Genomic DNA, 22,076 nt, shown 5'->3' with positions numbered 1-22,076 from the left:
GAGCGCGCGCTGAAATAAAAAAGACAGTGTTTGTGGGACCTGTATTCAATTAGAAAAACCAGACACAGCTCAAACAAGTGCGTGCTGACTAACAGTTATTCTTTTGATAAAGTCAGAACATTAGCAGCGTCATCAACGGAGCTTTCGTACGGTGCTTTTACTGTTAACAAATGAACAACTCTGAGAGTAAAAAATCTGTCTGAGTGTGATGATTTGTCAGCAATAAATGGTTTTTTTGAATAAAGATAAATTTTATGCAAAGAGATTTCAGGTTTCAGCAGCGCGGGTGGATTCCTGTAAAAATTTTGGTGGAGATGTATGTATACAGAAAAGTGTTGACGCCTGACATAGCATTAAAACAAATTTCTCAGCTCTACGTTTTATGAAATAAAACAGTACTCTCAAAAATTTAATTATTACCACTCAAAAACAAAAATATTTGATTCTGACTTGTCAATCTCGGCTTTTTATAATTGTATAGTTGTATATTGACGTATATTGACACATTGGCTAAACTGTATGGAGTGCCACTTAAAAATAAAAATAAATATTTATAATAGATAATTATTACATTTTAAAAAGTGTGTTTATCTGTCATTTTGAAAAGTGAATATTTATTTTTATTTTTTATTTAATATATTGATAATTGTCATTTTGAAAAGTGAATATTTATTTTTATTTTTTATTTAATATATTGATAATTGATTTTATTTTTAAATGGCACTCCAAGTCCTCCATAAAACTGTACATTTGGATGAAACACACACACATATACATATATAGGGTCATGAAAATGATCCTCTAATTGTACATTCATATTGGCTATTTGATCAGAAAATGTTGAGATTTGGCTTGGAATATCAAGCAGCCTTAATACCCCTCTCGGATGCAGCAGAACGGCAGACTAATAAAATAAGAAATATGGTGCAGCAAAATTTAGGGCAGCAGTACTTCATTAATGACATTCAATAAAGACAGTAAAAATTGACAAAGACGAGCCTAGCCAGCAGGCTGCCAGTTTCACCAGTGAGTATTATTTTACGAGCTTTTGCCATGATTTATTAAGCCATTGTGGCCGCAGGTTCTTTTTCCACTAAAAATAGAGCGGAAGGCTCTGGGCGAAAGAATCTGTAAAGCAATGATGTCAATGACCAACTATTCTGTTGATTCCAATATCGTCAGCAGGATGCCACATTATGCATACGTGTTTACATACAGTATATTCAGTACGCATGCTTTACTGAAGATAAAATAACGACTGCAGTTCTCAGGTCAAAACCCACAGTCACGGGTTCCTGTGGAGCAAAGAAACTGCAGTGAGCACTGTGGTATTTACCAGCAGACTGTTTTCTCTGAGAAAAAGACTGTGACCTTCAGGGACGTGCTTAACACTATTGGGAGCACATTTTCTGAATTCAGTTCTCGAAGAGGAGACAGATAAGGACAACATCAATTCAAACCTCTACATACTGAGCGAAAGTTGAACTTGCAATCTTTTCATTGAACACCTAGACAGCGATCAGTAAGTATGGAGAACGTTTCAACTAGTAATGCAGTGCAGAAGCAGAAAGAATAAAGGCGCATTCACTCACACAATTTCATGCTCAGATTTGCAGCACCAAAGTGTCCCAGAGTCATTCGTTTTCAAGGAGAGCTGGCGATTTCTAGAGCTTGACTTTTTGTGAAGTATGGACTGGTTTTAGGAAGGCCTCTGGGGCATGCAATATAGTGTACAAGTCATACATTATGCGGTCATATAGAAGTGGTGATTTTAAAAATGTTGCTAAAGCGTCATGTGTGTGAATATGTGAAAAAGAGCAAGCAGGATGACATTCAAAATCTCATACAGCTAAGTAAATGACAATTTGCATTTTTGGCTGAATGTTATCCACTCATTCCTCTTGTCCAATCAGAAGACAATACATGTTAAAAATCTGCAGCACCAAAGCTTCCTGAAGTCTTTAGTTTACAAAGACAATTGGGGATTTGCAGAGCTCGACTTTTTTGCAATGTGATGCCTGTAAATGGGAGTCATCAAAACTGCAGGCAGGGTTTAAGAAGGCCTTTGGGACATGGCATATAGCGCAAGTTGTACAGAGTGCTGTTATGACATTTTTAAGATGCTTTTGCCACCTTTTTTAAGTTTGAAAGTGTCAGTCACAATTCATTGTAAATACACAAAAAGACAAACCAGGAGAATCCTGAAAATCACACAATTTACATTTTTGGGTGAATCTTAGCCACTCATTCCTTTTGTCCAATTGGAAGGCATGTTTAAAGATTGTTCAAGATTTGCAGCCCCAAACCTTCCAGATGTCATTAATTTTCAATGCTAATTAGCAATCTCCCAAGTTTTACTTTTTTTAAATGAATGGACTATAAATGGGAGCCATCAAAAGTGTGGACAAGGTTTAGAGAGGCCTTTGGGACATGGAATATAGCATATGACTTATGAATTTTATAAGACTTATGAGTCTTATGAAACATTTATTATGCTTTTGCAACCTTTTACAAGCATCAGTGACCATTCAGTGTAAATAAATGAAAAAAGCAACCAGGGAGACATTCAAAATCTCATATGGGTAAATAAAATTACAGAATTTGCATTTTTGCGGGGGATCTTTACCACTCATTCCTCTCGTCCAATCATAAGACACCAGATTCTAGGCGAGATATAAAAAGTCATGTCATGGATTGCTTGAAACATCATGTGCTTTGTTTGTCCTTTTTCTTTTACAGCCTCTTTACTGCCCTCTAATGTTTTTATTTGTCCTACCCCCTCCTCCATGCCTATCACGCCATCCGCCATCCGTCTTTTCAAAACCACTACTCTATAAATCTGAGACGAACCTGTCATATTTCTCCTTCACTCGTCTCTGTGCTAGCTGCCAGGACTTGTTAACATTATGTGTCTCACAGTGCATGTAAAGCACACAACGTGCTGTTTACTGCACGTTAAGTGAGTCTATCAAATATCATCCCAAGTCAAAGGAAACTGCAGAGCAGCATCTCCATAACTTCCTAATGCGAAACTTGGGGGAGGGAAAGGACATGAAACCAACAGGATATTAACTCGAACTGTCAAATAAATGCATGAAATTAGGGTATTCCAATGACAATATAGCAAAGGAACCTGTTTTGCAATCGTAAGACTTTCTGAAGGTGGTTATGAAGCTCGCAGTTATAAAATGTTACATTGAACTCGTTGAGTTTTCTCACCAACTCAGCCTGAAGTCGTACAATGAGCTCGTCTCTCTCCTTCAGCTGCTGTTGCAGGATCTGGTTCTCTTCTCTCCCAGGATCCTGCACACAAAGCACACACAAACACGGTTTAAAAAAAAAAAAAAAGTCAATCTGCGTTATTCAAGCTATCGCCCCAGTTTGAATCTACAGCCTCGTGTGTGGGTGTAAAACTGCTGCGGTTGAGAGGTGGAGGTGTGCTTTCTGTGCCGTGGTTTCAGTCTCCTCTATAAACTTCACCTGAACTAGCAGGCACTTTCCCACGACCTTGTGCTGTCAGCATTTATTATGTGAGGCTGGGGGAGGGGAGGGAGGGACTTTAGCTTCAAGGGCAGCAGAGGAGAACAGAGAGGCAGGGGAGCAGAATATGGCCTCCACAAATGACTGAAAAGAACCGCTGGCCCCAAAAACGACATCTCTCCTTTAAAAGAAGCGCTCGATGGAGATGAGACAGCGCTGGCATGAGGTACCCGGACACAATATGCATGAGTCACGAAACCTTCATGAGAGATCAGGGAAGGGGATTATGGTCTTCAATGCCACATACTTGGAGACATCGTTGTTCAAAGCTCTCTGGCTTTGGCTTGAATGAGCTCCTTTTGTCAACATTACATAAACATCTCAAGGGAGCTGTTTTCAATCTTTGATGCTTCTCTGTAAAGGAAACTAATTTCTGCCTGGAGATGATGATGACATACAGTACAAAGCGACTAAACTAGAATCATACAGTACTTATACATTTTTTTTTTTTTTTTATGAACTGCTGCAACCCCATCAGCAAGGCTCAAGTATCTCTTCATCGCTACCAAACCGAAACATGTTCCTTTGACCTCAAATACTGGATTTCATTTAGCTGTATAATAATGGCCATTAATTATCATTAATATTACAATACCATTTTAAATTGCCATTATCACAATGAGTCACTTCTGAACTAAAAGCAATCAATTACTGTTGGTGAAAAACATACTCACCAAGTCTGCTACCATTCAAAGGTTTCAAATCGCTATGAAATTTATATCTTTGTGTAATTTATGCTTTTATCTGCTAAAGTTAGTGTTCATTTTAGCCATTTTTAATTTAGTCTTTTAAATTAGTCTTATTCCTGTTTCAAATAAAATTAGGCTGTTGAGTAAGTGCATTTATTCAGCAACCACATTCGCAAACAAAACAGTCAAGATCTCATGACAGAACAGACAGGCTGAATGAAACTTTCGTTTAATCTGAACATCTCACATGGACATCACTAAACTTCAGCTTAGTTTGTCTGTGTTTATGGATCATCGTTGGGCTTCCACAATGAAGAGCTAGCGCGTGTGCATGGTTGCCAGATTGCAAAAATTTTGCAGAACACCATGCAGAAATAAATATCTTTTAACAGAGAAGCTCTGATTTGGGGATTTGAACTCTTTATATCTGGCAACCGCACACATGAAAGCTTGCGTAGTAGAGGCGTCTACCGCAGTCCCAAATAATATTTTGTCCACTTTTTTTTCTCAACAAAAATAAAAAGAAATTTTTGAAAACTCCTGCCAGGGTGAAGATTTTCAAAAATTCCGGATGCAGTTTTATCGTGTAGACAGTGAAAGAGAGATTTTGGCTTGTGATTTTGGAGCATGCGCTGTTATCTCCGCCTACTGGAAACTTTTTCAGGCTTCTGATTGGCCAACATGGCTTTACAGTTGAGATTATATCGCCACCTGTTGGCTTGGTATGCTCTTGAAAGTGCTTCATAGCATGCTTTTGCGTTTTCATGTGGACGAAGATTTTTTAAAAAACGGAAGAAGGAAAAAATATATATAAAATATATTATAAAAATACCCGTGTACATGTGACAACATTAGCTAAATTTTGCCTTAAGCACAACCTTAAGAAAAAAAACAATAAGCACATTCTTAAGAAATGTGTTTGGGAATACAAAATATTCATAACTTTTTTCCCAAGTTAAAAATAATTAGAAAATAACAGTTAATGACACCAAAATAAAATGTATTCTTAAAGGGATAGTTCACCTAAAAAAAATGACAATTCTGTCATCATTTACTCACCTTCAAGTTGTTCCAAACCTGTAGGAGCTTCTTTCTTCAGCTGAGCAAAAAAATATATTTTGAATAAACTAAACAGTTGACAGTAGCCATCAACTTCCACAGTATTTTTTTTTTCATACTATGGAAATCAATGGCTACCGCCAACTCTTTGGTTAACAACATTCCTCAAAATATCTTCTTCTGTACTCAGCCCTTCTGCCCTTTCATTCAATTTTCATTTTTGGGTGAACTATCACTTTAAGAATGTTTTGTGAATATGGCCTCTGGTCTTAAAGAATCTTCCACTTGCAGCAAAGGCAGAACTTCAGCCTTCTAACAGACAGTTTCTTAACAGATGTTTAAGAGAAGTTTCTTTGTTTCTTTCTTCCCACAGAAATTTTCTAACTGTTTACCATTGAGTCCTTAAATCTGTTGCCCAATCTACCTTTTTCTTCTTATTTGCCAGTTTCAGAATTATTTTTTTTTAAACACTGCCTAAAGGCCAGTAGAATCTAAGAATCTCACTGAAATTCACTGTTACAACTGAAGCTGAAGTTTAGTGTGCACTGTTCAATGAAGCATCCAGCTGAGCACCAACAAGTTTTTTTGTTTTTTTAACTACAGACTGAAGCAAGGCCATTCACTTCTATCTTTGTCCTGGTTAGATAGTCTGCGTTCTTCTGTCGAGACAGCAGTGCATGAAACAGTGTTCATCCAAAATTTTTAGAGATATGAATTTTTGTTTATGCATTTTAAAACCCTTGACTTTGACATTTGAAAGACACTGTGCAATTTCCACACTTCATTAAGCAGCACAAACATTTTCAACAGTGTCTCAAACACCAAAATGTACTTTTGACTGTATTTATTAAATGCTACATCGGCTGAACAGAAGCATTAGTTTCTTTCAGCAACACAAAAAAGTCTTTATGATGCCAAACCTTTCAATGGTACTGTATGAATATACACTTTCAATCAAAAGTTTAGGGTGCATAAGAATTTCAGCTCTTATGCTCACCAACCTAGGATTTATCAAAAATACAGTAAATATTGTGAATATTAAAATTTAAATACTCGGTTTCATTTGTTTATAATAAAATATGTTATTACATTAACATTTTTAAAACAAAGCTTACTGACACCAAACTTTGTAGCATACATAAAATAAAGTAATTAAAAATTAATAATTAATCATTAAAAAAATACAAAAAAGGTCATGTCCTGAGCAATGCATGCAGTAAACAGGCAGAATGTAACCTCCAAATCCCTGCCTGTGGGGAATATTTAATTATAACTTAATTATAGAGGTTTAACAAGAGGCATTTTATCTGTACAGTGCCATGGAGGACCTCTAGAGAGGCGTTTGGTCACAGTTGCATACGCACACACGGATACATAACACACAGGACAGAGAGCTGGGTCTCTACCCCGTGATATAAAGCTGCATTTGAGTGGCTCCTCCATCTGTCTGTCCTAGATTAAATACTTGAGGCAAGAAGAGGACGAAGGACCTAATAAATGAGAATGTCCTACTATCACAGAGCCCTGATCATAAAAGGCAACACTTAACATTGTAGCAAACGATGCAGTCAAAGAAATAATGCTTTGTCACCAAGAATGCGGTGTGCATTCTGTTTATCAGTCTCATTTCATGCTGCAAATAACCTAGTGGTAGGTCTGGGCTATATATATTGAATATTCGCTTTCCTAAAGACAACATCATTTGGTTAGTTTTGCAATCCTTCCAAAGACAGAGACATTTCAATAGTATTAAACTTCAGTCACAGGACAATGTTAGAGCTGCTATTCTATGTTCAATTCATTCCCGTGAATCAATTCAATTTGATTCAAATTAAATGCTTTAGTAATAATTTACAGTACGAGTAGGTAAATACTGGTATGGTTTATTGCTACAGAGTATTGTTGTCCATCTGTCAATCCATTTTCGAGGGGATGCTGAAGCCTTATATATTTTTTATTGGTTCTAAATAAATTATTAAATATCACTGTTTCTCAATTCAATTTATTGAAGAAAGTGAGGAAAAATGCCTTAATTCTGGTCAGTTATTATTATTATTATTATTATAATAATGACTTTTTTTTACTGTATTTTACATTACTCTGACTTTCATCGGCTACCATGACTGTATGGTCAAAAATATAATTCCACCAAATGGGAAGGAAAAAAAAAAAAAAATATATTTCAAGGTAATATACAAAAAAAAATTAAAAATTTAAGATATTTCAAAGGTAATACACACACACACAAAATCAAGATATTTCAAGGTAATATACACAAAAAAAATCAAGATATTTCAAGGTAATATACACACTACCATTTACCAATTTGTGATCATTAAGAAAGAAAGAAATATTTTTATTCAGGACGGACTAATTAAATTGATCAAGAATGACAAAAATATTAAGCAGAACTGATTTTACATTAATAATAATAATAGGAAATGTTTGTTGAGCATTGGAATAATTCTAATATGATGATTTCATCAGCATATTAGAATGATTTCTGAAGGATCATGTGACACTGAAGACTGGAGTAATGGCTCATGAAAATTATGCTATGCCATCACAGGAATAAACTATATTTTAAAATATATTAAATTATATAACAGTTACTCTAAACGGTAATAATATTTTACAATATTACTATTTATACTGTATATATACAAATAATTGGAGCCTTGGTGAGCATAAGAGACTTTTAAAAAATATTTTAATTTGGTAGTGTATGTTCTTATGTATTTGTCATCAAACGGCTAATTTTTTGCCATATCGCCCTACCTGACTGTTTCATTACCAAGAATGGTACAAGATTAGAGAAGTGCAGTCTTTCACAGATGTACTTTAACGGTAGGCATAAAATGAGTAAATGTGATAGATGTCCTCAGTTATTCCTGTATAAGGAGGTTTGTGATGTTATAAGCTCAGAGTGGCGGGTGCAACTACACCCGCTTAACAAGAAGTTATTAATGCGCAGCTGACAGGGACACCAGGACGAATGACTTTGGAACCCCAGTCCAAGCTCATTTTCCCAGGGTGCAGAGCAAGAGGCTCCATTATTCCCCTAACCGACATCACACTCTCGCCGCAGGAGAACGCTTTTCACAGGCTCTTATTATTAAGAAGGTGGGGATAACAAATGTTTGGTGAGAGAAGTTTTCTGTTAAAAGTAGGACGTCAAGTGACACAGTTCCGTCTCAGGTGGGTTCTAGGGCTTTATTTTTAAAATCTGGAATTTTTTCCTTTTTTTAACGGAATGAATCGGGACAAGTCCCACCCCTCTCCTGTCAGTTGAACACAATGTCAGAATGCATGGGGTCCTATTCTAAGCATCTCCCGCTGCGTGGCGCTAGGCTACGGATGAGCCGGAATGTCACGTGATTCGCTGCCGCAACCGTCGCTTCTGTTAGCACTCCATGTAGGTCAGTAAGGAGGACAGAGAAAGACGCAGACCTCGTTTCCACTTCGCAATATTTTGAGGCCGAAAAAAAAAAAGTCCTGATGAAAAAACTAAATCCTCTTCATACAAAATTATAAACAGTTCCCAATGACAGTCGTAGCCCATCTCCACAAGATTAGGGGACATAACCAAATAATCTCATCAAGATAGTGGGAAAATTGTATTGATGGTGGAGGAAAAGCTTGAATGAAAAGAGTAGAGTGTGTTTAGGAGAGGCACAATGGAGTTAGAAAATGAACTACATAAAAATGGAGAGACGTCTGTCTCTATGCAGGCCTTTAGCACTGTCGTTATGTTTAATCTACAGGCTTTGAAATCTTTTTCTCAAGCTTTTCAAATCAAAGTGTGACCCGGCAATAACACAAAGAAAGCAGCGCATCCACGTTATTAATGGAAAAGAAACACATTTTGACAAAACTGATTGCGGGCAATTACCTTAAAGGGGAGTGACTTCTCACTGCAGGGGCTTATGGGTAGAGAGTGAAGGCTGCTGGCAGGACTGATCTCAGTGCTCTGAAAGGCAAAGATCAGACATCTTAATATTTAATGATAACATGAAAAGAAAATAACTACTGAAAAAAAAGACTAAAATAATATTCTGCTCATCTCACTCTGAACTAGTTGCCTCTGAGATTACTACACTTGCCAGTCCTATAAAGTTTGGCTGTGACCCACACACAGCCAAAGACTTCAAAATATAATTTGCGCTCATTGCTTCACCAATTTCATGAACAAGAAAATACTAAGTGTGCTAAGAAAACTGTCATAAATTCAACTTTTTAATGTACTATTGTTAATTTAAGTTTGCTCATGTACATTTATAATACATTTACTAATATTAATTTAAACAACTTAAAATGTTCAAACGTTTATTTAGAAATTAATATTAATCAAGCTCAATAAATGCTTTAAAATAATTTTTCCTTGTTCATGATACCTAATGCACAAATTGTACCACACTGTTATTACTCTAAAACTCACTAACGAAACACACTGGGAAATTAGCTCATGTCATACATATTAGGTAATTATCCCATCCAAACAGAGGAGCAGACAGCCCTGTCCTCTCTGGGCTGTAGCCTCAAACGCTTTTCTCCATCACATTACTGCTGTCTCTTCCCCATATTAATGTGAGGAAGAGAGATGCAGACGCAATGACACTGTTAGAGACGCAGAACACTTTAGTCTGAGTAGAGCGGCGTGCAGACAAAATATTGAGACATAAAAAGAGTACCATAAAAATGTTAACTCCTTAAAATTTTGGCCAAAGAGAAAGAAAGAAAGAAAGAAAGAAAGAAAGAAAGAAAGAAAAGAAAGAAGAAAGAGGAGAAAGAAAAAGATATGCAAAAGAAAGAAAGAAAGCACTGATAAAGCGGACGATAAAAATGTTAACTCCTTAAAATTTTGGCCAAAATAAAAAACCAAACAGAACCAAAAGAAAAGAAAAGAAAACAAAATAAAATTAACTTATATGGGTCATATTATGCCCTTTTTACAAGATGTAGTACAAGTCTCAGGCATGACCAGAATGTATCTAAAGCTTCAGCTCAAAATACAGCGCAGAACATTTATTAGTCCATGCTGTAAATACCCCTTTTTGGATGGAAGCAAAAACATGTTTTCGTGTGTGTCTGTGCCTTTACAGCTTGTGCCTCAGTTACTACAGCAACAATAAACAATGTTTAGTTTTAATTATCATTCATATTGCGCTCGTCAATTGTCAAATACTTACAAAGTTGTTTCAAAAACACAAAAAGTTCACACAAACACAGCTCCATTATGTCTGCCCTGGGCGGGAATTATTTAAATTAGAAATATTGTGATGTGTACGTTCCCGAAAAAAAAAAAAAAAAAAAAAAAAAAAAAAAAAACTAAGGACTGTAATTGACTGTACAAGTTCTCTGTGATGTACATCTGCATAAAAAATAATCTTTTTTAAAGCAGCACTTAAAACAAAACAAAAAAAATATAACTTCAAGCAATAAAATAAAATAAAATAAAGTAGGAGTGCATCTCTGAGGCAATGCTTTCTTTCTTAAAGCAGCACTATTTATGAGTGTGTGGAGGGCCCCCGTGACATTCAGTTATTCCACCAGCAGGGAGGGGAAAAAAATACCAGGAAAATGAGGTGACTATAATCAACTAGTTTCAATGGGTCTATAAATTTCAAACAAGGTGCAATATCACAAAAATTACAATGTAATTTTAGTAAATGCTTCGCAGCAAATGTGAATGAATTTTAAGCAGCATTTCAGACTCCATAATTATTAAAAGATTCAAGACTGATCCAGCATGTGCTGCTTTTGATTAATGGGTTTTCTACGCCTGCATTTAAAGTACAAGGAGAGGACAAGAAAACTGTAATGAAAAGTGCAAGCATATTGAGGTTATCAAGGTATGAAAGCAAAAGCAAGACAAACGTTTCACTAATGCAGATTCAAACAAGATTCAGTGCATTCAAACAAAAACTGCTAAACGACAAAACACCACAGTTACAATTATTTTCTGAAAAATGCAAAACAGTCCCTTAGGAATTTACCCTGTTCAATGTTTAAAAAAAAAAATCTCCTCACAAAATAAAAAAAAAAAAACAAATGTTAAAATGGCTACATCTCAGCTGATTTTGCTGGTGGGAAACGCAATAGTTATGTAAATGAAACAGGCAGGACGCACAAAAAAAAAAAATAAATAAATAAAAAAAAACAATGCCAGTTTAATCCACGAAGGATGCCATGCCAGGTTCTGAATGCCAGTAGGCACAACAGTACATAATGTTCAAAGGTATAACAGCTATTCAATTCCTATTATAGGAACTAAGTGTGAGCGGAAATAATAATAATAATAATAATAATAATAAATATGTCTGAGAGGTTAGACGCTCTTGATTTAGGCTCTGAAAACAGTCTATAGCTTTCCTATTATAGGAACTAAGTGTGAGCGGACAATCTATGTACCTTTCACATATTTACTTCTTAACATTTGGTTAAATCAAAACCTCTCTGAACATTCTAAACCAGCATCCTCACTGCGCTGCCCTGAATTAGTCAGGAGCAAGGAATAAAAATTCCAAAAGACACATGAAGAAACAAAAAATAGGCTGTGCATAAACTCATTGGTCAAGCAAATAAGACCCACCGCAGAAATGCCCAAGTCATTGTGATTCTTGTTACAATGTAGTTTACAAATGCTGAAGGAAGATGGCTAATTTACATGTTAATGAGAACAGTCAGTAAAGAGGCCAAAGAACTTCCTATTCAATATTCATGTTCCCCCGCTGTGCGATGTTATTTGGACTTTCACCGAGGAAAATGATTGTTATTGTGAGGGAATGTAAAACAGAGTTCATGCAGCTACTACTTGGGGAAAGTGGAATGGAAATGAGGTTGTTCTGGTCAATAAATTAAGTTGGGTTAGCATTATTAACTGTAAGGGATAAAACCAAAAGTTTTTTTTATTATTATTATTATTATAACTGTGGTGAATTCAAAGAGCATTCAAATAAATTCCCATATTTTTACCATAACAGACACTCCAAATAATGTTCTGAAAAATGGGAACGCAATATTAAAGTTCTATACTATTTTTTTTCTAAATAAATAATTAAATCACAAAGAAATTAATCATTTTAAATTCTACAAGTGAATTTACAGATCACAACACCAAAAGTGAATATCCATTTTGAGATTTCTTATAAATGACATTTAAGAAAGTCATATTATTAGTGTTTTTAAAAATACAAAAAATATTAAAAGAAAAAAAAAATAACTGGAGTGAAATGCATAAAAATTAGGGGAAAATGAGCATGCACTATAAATATACAATATCAACTGATATAAATATCAATAGAAATAGAAATAAAATATGGGTTTGTAAACAATATGGCATCAATAAGTCTCTACAAAAAAAAATTAAATATACAAAAATAAAAAAGCACATCCACAAGGTATTTGGATACTTTAGTTGCACATAAAAAAAAAAATCTGCAAACAAATGATGTACCTGTACAGTAGTAGTCTAGCTGTAACATTTTACTGGCTGAACAAATAAACACTCTGACACTCTTTTCCTCCTCTCACAGCCTTGTTTTCATTCGTGTCACATTAAGTATAGTTTCTACTCTAACCAAGGTCTATATACTGACTGAATATGTCTCTTCTGAGTATGAGATCCTCCTGGTGTTCGCCCTGAACGATGAGGCATGAAACAGCCAGGGTACGGAGAGCTCTTCTACCTGTTCTAATGTACTCGTGATGAAGGCCATGGCAGCTTCATGAATCAACTGTCAGGGTGGAACATTACCTCATGCAGGGTCCTGCGTAACCGCAGCAGAAGCGTTTTTACCGCTGTGCAGTCCGCTTGCATCAGCCTGAACGGCAACGCTTCCAACCCGGGCAAAGGTTCATCATCACAAGACAGACAGAGGGACATCGGTCGCTGCTCCCTGGAACGATAAAAAGAAAACAATTTCCGTGAGCAAGAAACAGTCTGAGATTTAGGGTCATGTAACCAGAAATCCCACTAAAAAAAGGATTTCCAACTTATACTGGCAAATGAATGTGCATTCAATGTAATTTACCAGCATTTAATGCAATAATACCATTTTCTATCCTGTTCTCCTCTGATTGCGATTTAAACTGGAATTAAATGTAAATAACCTCATTTTGTCTATTGTTTGCATTGTGCAGATTTCTGCGCAAATGAACAGATCAATCATTCATGTAGAGAATGGGATGAAATTAAACTTGATGAGAAGCACTTCTTAAAGACTGAAAGGCAAAGGTTCAGAGTGGAGAAAAGCCCCTCGAGAGACACTTGAGAGGATAGTTGTACCCTCTTCATCAGGCCTTTCATTGGGTCTAAGTGGATCCTAATCTATACATAAGAAATTACAAAACATTACTTGTTCCAATCTACTGAGATCTTGACTGAATGACACAGCATCTATATCAGGGGAATTATATGACGGGGAAAAATTTATTTTCCAAGGATGAAGTACACAAAATCAAAGACTTACCACCCAAAGGTAAGGCAATATCTTTTCTTATCTTAAGAAAAAAGCTCTTACGCTCTTCATTTTTGAAAGAACAAAAGCGCACTGTATATCAACGGCGTAAATCAAAGTTATCTTCAAAGGAAGCACAGGGTATTTGGACCGATAAAAAAAATCTCTTATTGAGAATCCCACACAAAACATGAAGAGAAGCCTCTTGCTAATTACGACTCTGATTCTGCTCAACAGAAAGATCACATTGGAGCTCCAGACTTGTCTTTATACGTTTCTGGGCTTCAGATCGAATTTAATTCAAGGTGCTTCGGATATAATTAAGTATTTATTCTTTTTAAAAGAACACCGATAATAGAAGATCAAAAGGAACCTTAGAGTTTTTGATTAGAATTAAGCATTGATTTCTGGGAACCCCTCCAACGAGAGCGATGCAGAGTCCGTAACACAGTCAGGCTACCAAACAAACGTCTGACACTTTTGTTGTCGTTTTTCATTACCACACTGTTTATTTCAGGGCCTTTGTGTTTAGTGTCCTTGGAGCTGCAAGAAGAAATGAAATTTCACTTTGCCACTGCATGGCAGGTTACAAGCTTTCCATTTCACACTTGTCAATTAATATCACGTTCTGAAACATCCTCTCTGAAAAATGGGAATATTTTTTCTTGTTTCTCAATCCATAGCATCAACTGGTAAAACACTTACTATGCATCCTCAAGGAACATATAAACTGTTTCTGCTTTGTGAATTTACAAACGATTTCATAAATGGCTTGGGTTGCTAAATGCCTCAGAAAGCATAGACACAATCCTGACTTATTCATGATCTTCACGCTGAGACATGGCATAGGAGAAGGTGTTCTTATTCAACATATTCATTAAAATATTAAAGCCAGTATAACTCAGTGTCTGCACAGAAAGCCAACAGCAACAGCACACTTCATTCTTTGTTTTTGCCTGTGAGAACCGACTATGGCACCTAACGGATTCCTCTAATACTGTATCTTACTGTGAGTCAACTGATGCATTTGTCAAAGCACGGCATGGAAAATCGATCATTCCACACATGAATTATAAAAGCAGAATTATGGAAACACTATGCTTATTACTTAAAAAGGAAATCAGACTGAGCACTGCAGAAGTGTGTAGAGTATATTGTACCTTAACAATTCTAGATTTCTAGAGGCTTTTAACACTATTTTAACACCAGAACTCTTTGCCACTTTCAAGCAATTTCCAGACACATTAAAAACGTAGACCTCCAATAAACAGAACTGTCAGTGTCATTATTCTGTCTGGAAGGGGACGTCATTTACTTGAAAGAAGCGCTATGCATCAGTTAATTATAGATTCAATCATTAATTACAATTTTAGATGGCAGGGCCTCTGTGATTCGGCTTAAGTAGTGTGATTGCTACAATAACTAGAGTAATTTAAAGTTGTGAGGTGAATCTCACACTGTGACAACACTTAGCCTGTGAACATGCAAACAAAAATGAAGCCTCGCTTTTGACTGATATTTAGTCTGTACTTCCAATCCGATAGCCGTGGACCATCATGTTAATTTACAATAATAAATCACATGCAGCCTTTAAATTGCTGCATACGTAGGCAGCCCAAAAAGTTTTGGAACAAAGCCTGCACATTATTTATGATATCATACAAACCATTTACATTTAGTTGAGGCAATACTGTTATTTATCAGGTCTTGGGACACACTTTGCTCCGAGATGTACCTAAAAGCTGCTGACCTCAGGGACTTTTCATTGTGCTTCAGTTGCAGCTTTGTCTCAACTTTTACACTAACACACTTTAAAAAAATATTTAGCAGTTTAGTAGTTTCAAAGAATGATTTTAAGTTGACAAATTGAATTTGTTCATTCAGTTTAACATTTTAAGTTTTTACTGTCTCAACTAATTTGTAAGTTGACTGAACTAGAGTATTTGCCCCTCAACATAAATAAAAAAATAAAAAATGTTTCGCTAGATAAGACCCGTATTCCTCGGCTGGGATCGTGTTGAGCCCTTTGAAGCTGCAATTTGGACCTTCAACCCATTGGTTCCCACTGAAGTCCATTATATGGAGAAAAATCATGGAATGTTTTCCTCAAAAACCTTAATTTCTTTGCAACTGAAGAAAGAAAGAAATGAACATCTTGGATGACATGGAGTGAGTAAATTATAAATTATATAAATTATAAATTTTTATTCTGGAAGTGAACTAAACCTTTAATTTAACCATTTAAACTTTTTAGGTAATTTTTATAAGAGACTACATGTTGCTGAGTAAACCTAAATTTGAAAGTTTACTGAATCCTCTTGATTGCTTGAATAATTTGATACAACAAAACAACATTAGATTTAAAATCTTTAATTCTTAGAACAAAATATTAGTTGAAACAACAAAATCACTATCTTTGTAATAACTGAAAATCGAAGTTTCAATGAGCTCAAAATTTTAAGGCAAGTGCAGTAACACCTACCTATTTCACTTTAATCATTAAAGGGGTCATCGGATGCCCATTTTCCACAAGCTGATATAAATACTTAGGTTAAAAATTAAAATCACAAAACACATTTTCACTAAAACCCCTAAATGGTAGTGTAAAATAACAACCTTTTTACCCTGACAAAAACAGCTCTTTTCAGAGCAAGCAGTTTTGTAGCATTTTTCTTTAAATGTTAATGAGCTCTGCTGACCCCGCCCCTCTCTTCCGAACCACTCTCTGAGGGACTGTTTACTTTAGGCGCATTCATCGTGAAACTTGCTAATTAGCACAATATTAGGAAAGGCGATTTTCAAGGATTCATTAAAAAACCTTATAAATACTAACAACTTCTGTTGGTGAAGCTGGACCACGAATGATTCACACAAACACAGAGGCATCCCTTCAAAAACAAATAAAATCCACTGTGTCTTCAGCGGCTCAGATGTCGGGAATAATTGACGACCCAGCGACTGTCAACCAAACTATCGTGGGAGGGGCCTTTCTCCATTTTGGTGGTGAAACAATGGCGGACTGATGACAGCTCACTCAGGGCGGGTCTAGGGTAAGACACCAGTCTAGACTGTGCTGAAACACCACTGTCAACCAAACTATCGTGGGAGGGGCCTTTCTCCATTTTAAAAAGGGGAAATTATTTAACGAGATTAAAAAAAAACAACACTGGGTGGATTTTTATCATTATAGGGTGGTTGTGTACACACACTGACTACACACATTTCAATTCAAACAACTTGCACCACCCCACCACACCCTTTAAGTCACCTGCACCACCCCACTACATATCACTTTTCACTTCTGCCCATGATCTGATTTTGCCCCTGCAAACACCGTCACCTAGTCTGATCTTTTATGCATATGACCTCTACTTAGCAGGTTGACGTCCCCCCCGTGTGTGCTCTCATTTAGATGCTTCATGTTATTTTAAGTTTTTGAGAGGCAGAGCACCAGAGTTCTGTACTGGCATCTGTCAGATGTAAAAGACTCCCTCAGATGAGTCAGTGTTCTGTGTTACACCTATTAGCACAATTTTCTCATCAGGCCATTAGCATCCTCATTAGCATTAGGCAAGACTGGCCCTTTGTTCTTTTAATTGCATTTTAATTTTGCACTAGAGGAGCAAAGTCCCGCCTATGTTCACAGTTGCACAGACATGTATTTGGAAACTGGTGATCTGAATGCTTGGCTTCCAGGAGCAGGGTTCAGATCAGAGAAATGCTCACTGTCCGTCCTAGTATAGTTATTATTGTAATGTGAGTGATCCAAAAACGTGTGCCCTTTTTCTGCTGGCAAAACAAGATACAGAGATGGACTGCTGTAAACACTGAGAGAGTCCATAAGATGGATTCATCTTTGATGTGATCATCAGAGAGAGAGATAAAAGTGAAAAGTCAAAAGAGGTATTAAATGAATGTAAATGATCTTCCCTACCAGCCAAAGACAAATTTTCACACTAGGTGTGGGAGGTATGACCAAAATCTTTTATCACAGTATGAGTAATTTTATATCATGTTAACGGTATCATTCACAATATAGTTATGTTTCCTAGAAATACCCCCACTAATTTGTTATTAATTTATTTTAAAATGTAATATATGGAAAAATTATTATTATTATTATTAACAATGTTAAAATGCTACATTTATTTGTGAATTCTTGAAATTATTTTTGATAATTTGAAAAGAACAGCATTTATCTGAAATAGATTTTTTTTGTCACTTTTAAAGCAATTTAATCATCCTTGCTGAATAAAATTAATTGTATGTTTGTTTGGTTTTTTTTTTTTGCTTATTTATAATAAAAGTAAGTTAAAACCAATTACATTATATTACAATATTACAATATATTGTGCTATATTGGTATCAGCCATTAAAAAAAAAAAAAACTAACATCAAACTAACATTGCATATTAAACAGACCACTCAGTTCTTCATGCCATTGGAAATTTTATTTATTTTGACAAACAAATACAGACTACAACAAATTGATCAAGTCCTATGAATGCAAGGATTTCTGGCAGCAATACTAGAAGTCAACAGTTTTTCACACTGCCATCAACCATCTCCATCAAACTCATTTTTGAGCTTTGACTCATTTTTATTACGATGGCTAGCTTCAGGCCAGGATCAGCTACCTCGGCGATGACATCATCTCTGTTTGCTTGTTTACTCTGAACTTTTCAACCCCAAACATCTGAAAAGCTTAAATGTGTTAATTCTGATCATTATGTGACGTCCCTTGTGGCTTAATTGTGGTTTATTCATTTCTAGCAGGGAATTAAGCGATGATGTCAGAGCGAACGTGGTAGTGGTTGCAGGCGGTTTGTTGACATTAAAGCAATGTTTCTGGTTGATCAAATATTAATGCCTTTAGAAGAGTAGTCATTTGTTGAATGTCTTCCATGAATGAGCTTCATTTAAAATTGAAAAATTCGTTGGACATTTAACGTTAAATCTTTGTTTCTCCCCTCTAAAAACATTAATAGCTCAAGCTTTAAGAGATTTTCATTTTCTATTAGAAGGTATCGATCCTTACTGTAGAAGAAAATTACAGTCAACATGTCATAAAGGCCTCAAAAAATCCTTTTGCCATTTATGACTAAGAGAAACACTTGTGTTTTTACATTTCATGGCTTGTGGATGCACATCAGGAGAAGAGGCGGTCAGCTTTACAAAGACTGTGAGTCCAGTGAGTGATGTCACAAGCTTCCTTGCTACGTGTGACAACAATCGAATCTGCCGCTGAGACTCAGCCAGATCCCTAGGAGACTTTCTCCAAGCCAGATCTCTCTCTCTCTCTCTCTCTCTCTCTCTCTCACACACACACACACACACACACTGTGGAGAAATCAACATGACGCCACAACTGAGAGTGTGATCAAACACACTGCACACTTCAGAAAAAAAAAATCCCCACATCTGACTGGATCTCAGTAATTAGTTATGCTCAAAATAAAAGTCTAGCGCTCCTTTTGTCACACCCGCGTTTCCTTGAAAGTCCTCTCTCACTCTCTTTCTTTGAATCACCTTGACAGACTTAGGTAAGGAGACTGGGAAAGTAGCACAAGGCCAGACATGCTGCCTTCTGTTGTGGAGGACCACAGCTTGCGGAGAGCTGAGGAGTCTGCCCCCTGCTGAAGCAAACCTGCTCCTGAAGGACATGAGGAAAAGAGAGCGAGAGAAAGAAAGAACCCAGCTGGTCGTGAGCTTTGCGTCTCAGCATTTCAGTGCTTTCTCTGTCTCTGTCTCTGGGCTTAAGGTGCACTCAGTAAGTTGCTGTTTACATTTTGCAGGCTCTTCATCTCTGTGTACTTTATGTTTGTGCTTTATAAAAAAAGCTCTGTAAGACCTCTTTAGAATATAAACATGATTATTAATATTTATATTAACATCAACACCAACACTACTACTAACATATAATAATAAAAATAGTACACATTTTCACTGTTGTTGGAATTATTATTTACTGTCATCATTATTGACATGTAGTAGTAGTAGTAGTAGTAGTAGTAGTAGTAGTGGTGGTAATAATAATAATAATAATAATAATAATATTTTAGTAGTAGCTGTTTTTGTTGTTGTTAAATATTAATATCATTATTAATAACAACAACAACAACAATCATGATTACATTATTTAGAGGTTTTCCAGAACTCCAGAGATTCCAGAGATGGTGCTTTACAAATAACATGAAATGTATATTATAATCATTCAATAATAATAATAATAATAATAATAATAATAATAATAATAATAATAATAATAATAATAATAATAAATGTGGTGTAATAATTATGTACAATTCAATACTGACAATTATTTTTAATTATATTTTATTACAATTATATGGATTAACCATAAATAAATTATTTATAATATTAATCATAATATATATTGGGTAACATTTTACAATAAGGTTCCTTTAGTTTATGTTTTTATTAATCTTTGTTAATGTTAGTGAAAATACAGTCATTCATTGTTAGTTCATGTTAGTGCACAGTTCATTAAATAATGTTAACAAGCACAACTTTTGATTTTAATAATGCATTAGTAAATGCTGAAATTAACATTAACAATCATTGCTGTAGAAGTTTTGTTCATGCTAAGTTCATGTTAACTAAAGTAGTTAACTAATGAACCTTATTGTAAAGTGTTACAAATAAATTGTAATAGTTGCAGTAGAAGAACTTTAATATAGAGCTGTTCAGTTTAGGCCTAAATCCAGCAGACAATTAGGATGTTCTCTAATTCCCGAGTTCCCAGAGGGACTGCTTATGGGTTTTAATAAATACCGTTTTAACTTATGAGTAAAATATCTGTGATTTACATGACTTGAAGAGATGTTCATGTTTAGTTCTACAACCTGAATTGCATATTACAAATGGTTGTCTATAAGATCAGTTTATATGTTAATATGTTCACATAATGGTAGTGAGCAATCCTTATTTTACTATTTTATTGATCAAAAGTATCTATTCTAACTCATTATGAATTCTAAGTCTTAGTCTAAGTCACTAAGTCTTCAATCTATCAAGTCACTTTAAAAAAAAAAAAAAAATAAAAAAAAGTTGTTCATTTCTTCACGTGAAACTTTTAATGAGAAAAAAAATGACTGAGTGCACCTCTAAAGAAAAGACGAACAAAATATGATTTGGAGAACACGTACAAGAAAACTGAATGGTTCTTATGAACAATTAGATTTTTTTCCTCCTAGACGACCTTGCTGTTAGCATTACTAAATCAGATCAAACTGCAACAGAATTAGTTATTTTGTTCCTCACAAACTTAAAAAATAAAAAAAGAATATGGTTAAGGATTTCAGTTTCCCTTAATTTAAACTGTGACTCTCTCTGTGTGCAAACTGTATAAGAGAAAACCAATTACAAACCTTTACACTGTCTTTGGCAGCACTTCTAAGGTGGACTGAGATCTTTTTTCATCTGTTCCTATAACTTTTCTGCCTCCCTTCACAGAGCAAAACTCTTCCTTCTGCCTCTCGTCAGAGCTGTAAAATGGGCTAACGCTGCGTCACTGAGCGAGAAAAACATAACACGAGCTGCCGTGCATCAGTCTCGCTGATGGCTGATGCGTTTTCCACACCAACAGCCCAGATTTCGCCTTGGGATAATATATCTTGTCACTTAGTCAGGGTGTAAGATTATAGCCCATCAAACAGTGCATCCTCAACTCTAGCTGAGCTGACTCGCAGCAGAAAACAGGCCTCCCAGCCACTGTCCATTAAATACATCTATACTAGCTGACACCTCCCCACCATAATGACACTATACCGCAATCCCATGCATCTTTGAAGCCGTTTCTCTCCAGTCTTCTGAATGATGAATCTGACAAACATGAGAAAAAGCCAACTACTTTGCTTCTTTTGAGTTTCATTATTTTCAACTCTGTGTGAATTATTAGACGCTAAGAGCAAAAAAAGGATAGTTCACCCAAAAATGAAAGTTTGTGATTATTTACTCACCCTTGTGTTGTTCCAAAGCAGTATGCTGCCTTTATGGAAAACATTATTTTTCCATACAACAATAGTTCACGGTGATTACGGCAGGCAGAGCTCCAGTAAATAAAAGAAAACTCCACGACTGGTGCGCTGTATTCTTCAGAATCCATATCATAGCTTTGTGTGAGGAACAGATTGAAATTTAAGTCATTACTCACACGCTCAGATGCATGTCATACCCAAATGTGATGCATCCAAACATACTGTTGTTCAAAAAAGTTTGGGATTTGTAAGATTTTATGTTATGCTCCCTCCATTTATTTAATTAAAAATGTATAGTAATATTTTGATATATCCCAATTTAAAATAAC

General features: G+C 35.6%; 1 protein-coding gene across 2 annotated transcripts in view; it reads right to left on the bottom strand.

Moving 5' to 3' along the window:
- Positions 1–250: 250 nt before the first annotated feature.
- LOC109078652 (serine-rich coiled-coil domain-containing protein 1-like) overlaps positions 251–22,076 on the bottom strand; it is a 40,371-nt gene continuing 18,545 nt past the window's right edge. For both annotated transcript variants that reach the window (XM_042762404.1, XM_042762405.1), the window contains 4 exons: positions 13,045–13,186; positions 9,181–9,258; positions 3,220–3,303; positions 251–294 (listed from right to left, as the gene is read on the bottom strand). In XM_042762404.1, the coding sequence (XP_042618338.1) occupies positions 268–294; positions 3,220–3,303; positions 9,181–9,258; positions 13,045–13,186 (331 nt within the window). In that variant the 3' untranslated portion in view covers positions 251–267. The remainder of the gene's footprint in view (positions 295–3,219; positions 3,304–9,180; positions 9,259–13,044; positions 13,187–22,076) is intronic.

This window comes from Cyprinus carpio, chromosome A8 (genome assembly GCF_018340385.1).
Source record: "Cyprinus carpio isolate SPL01 chromosome A8, ASM1834038v1, whole genome shotgun sequence".
Classification (NCBI taxonomy): Eukaryota; Metazoa; Chordata; class Actinopteri; order Cypriniformes; family Cyprinidae; genus Cyprinus; species Cyprinus carpio.
This window is presented reverse-complemented; position numbering and strand designations above follow the sequence as displayed.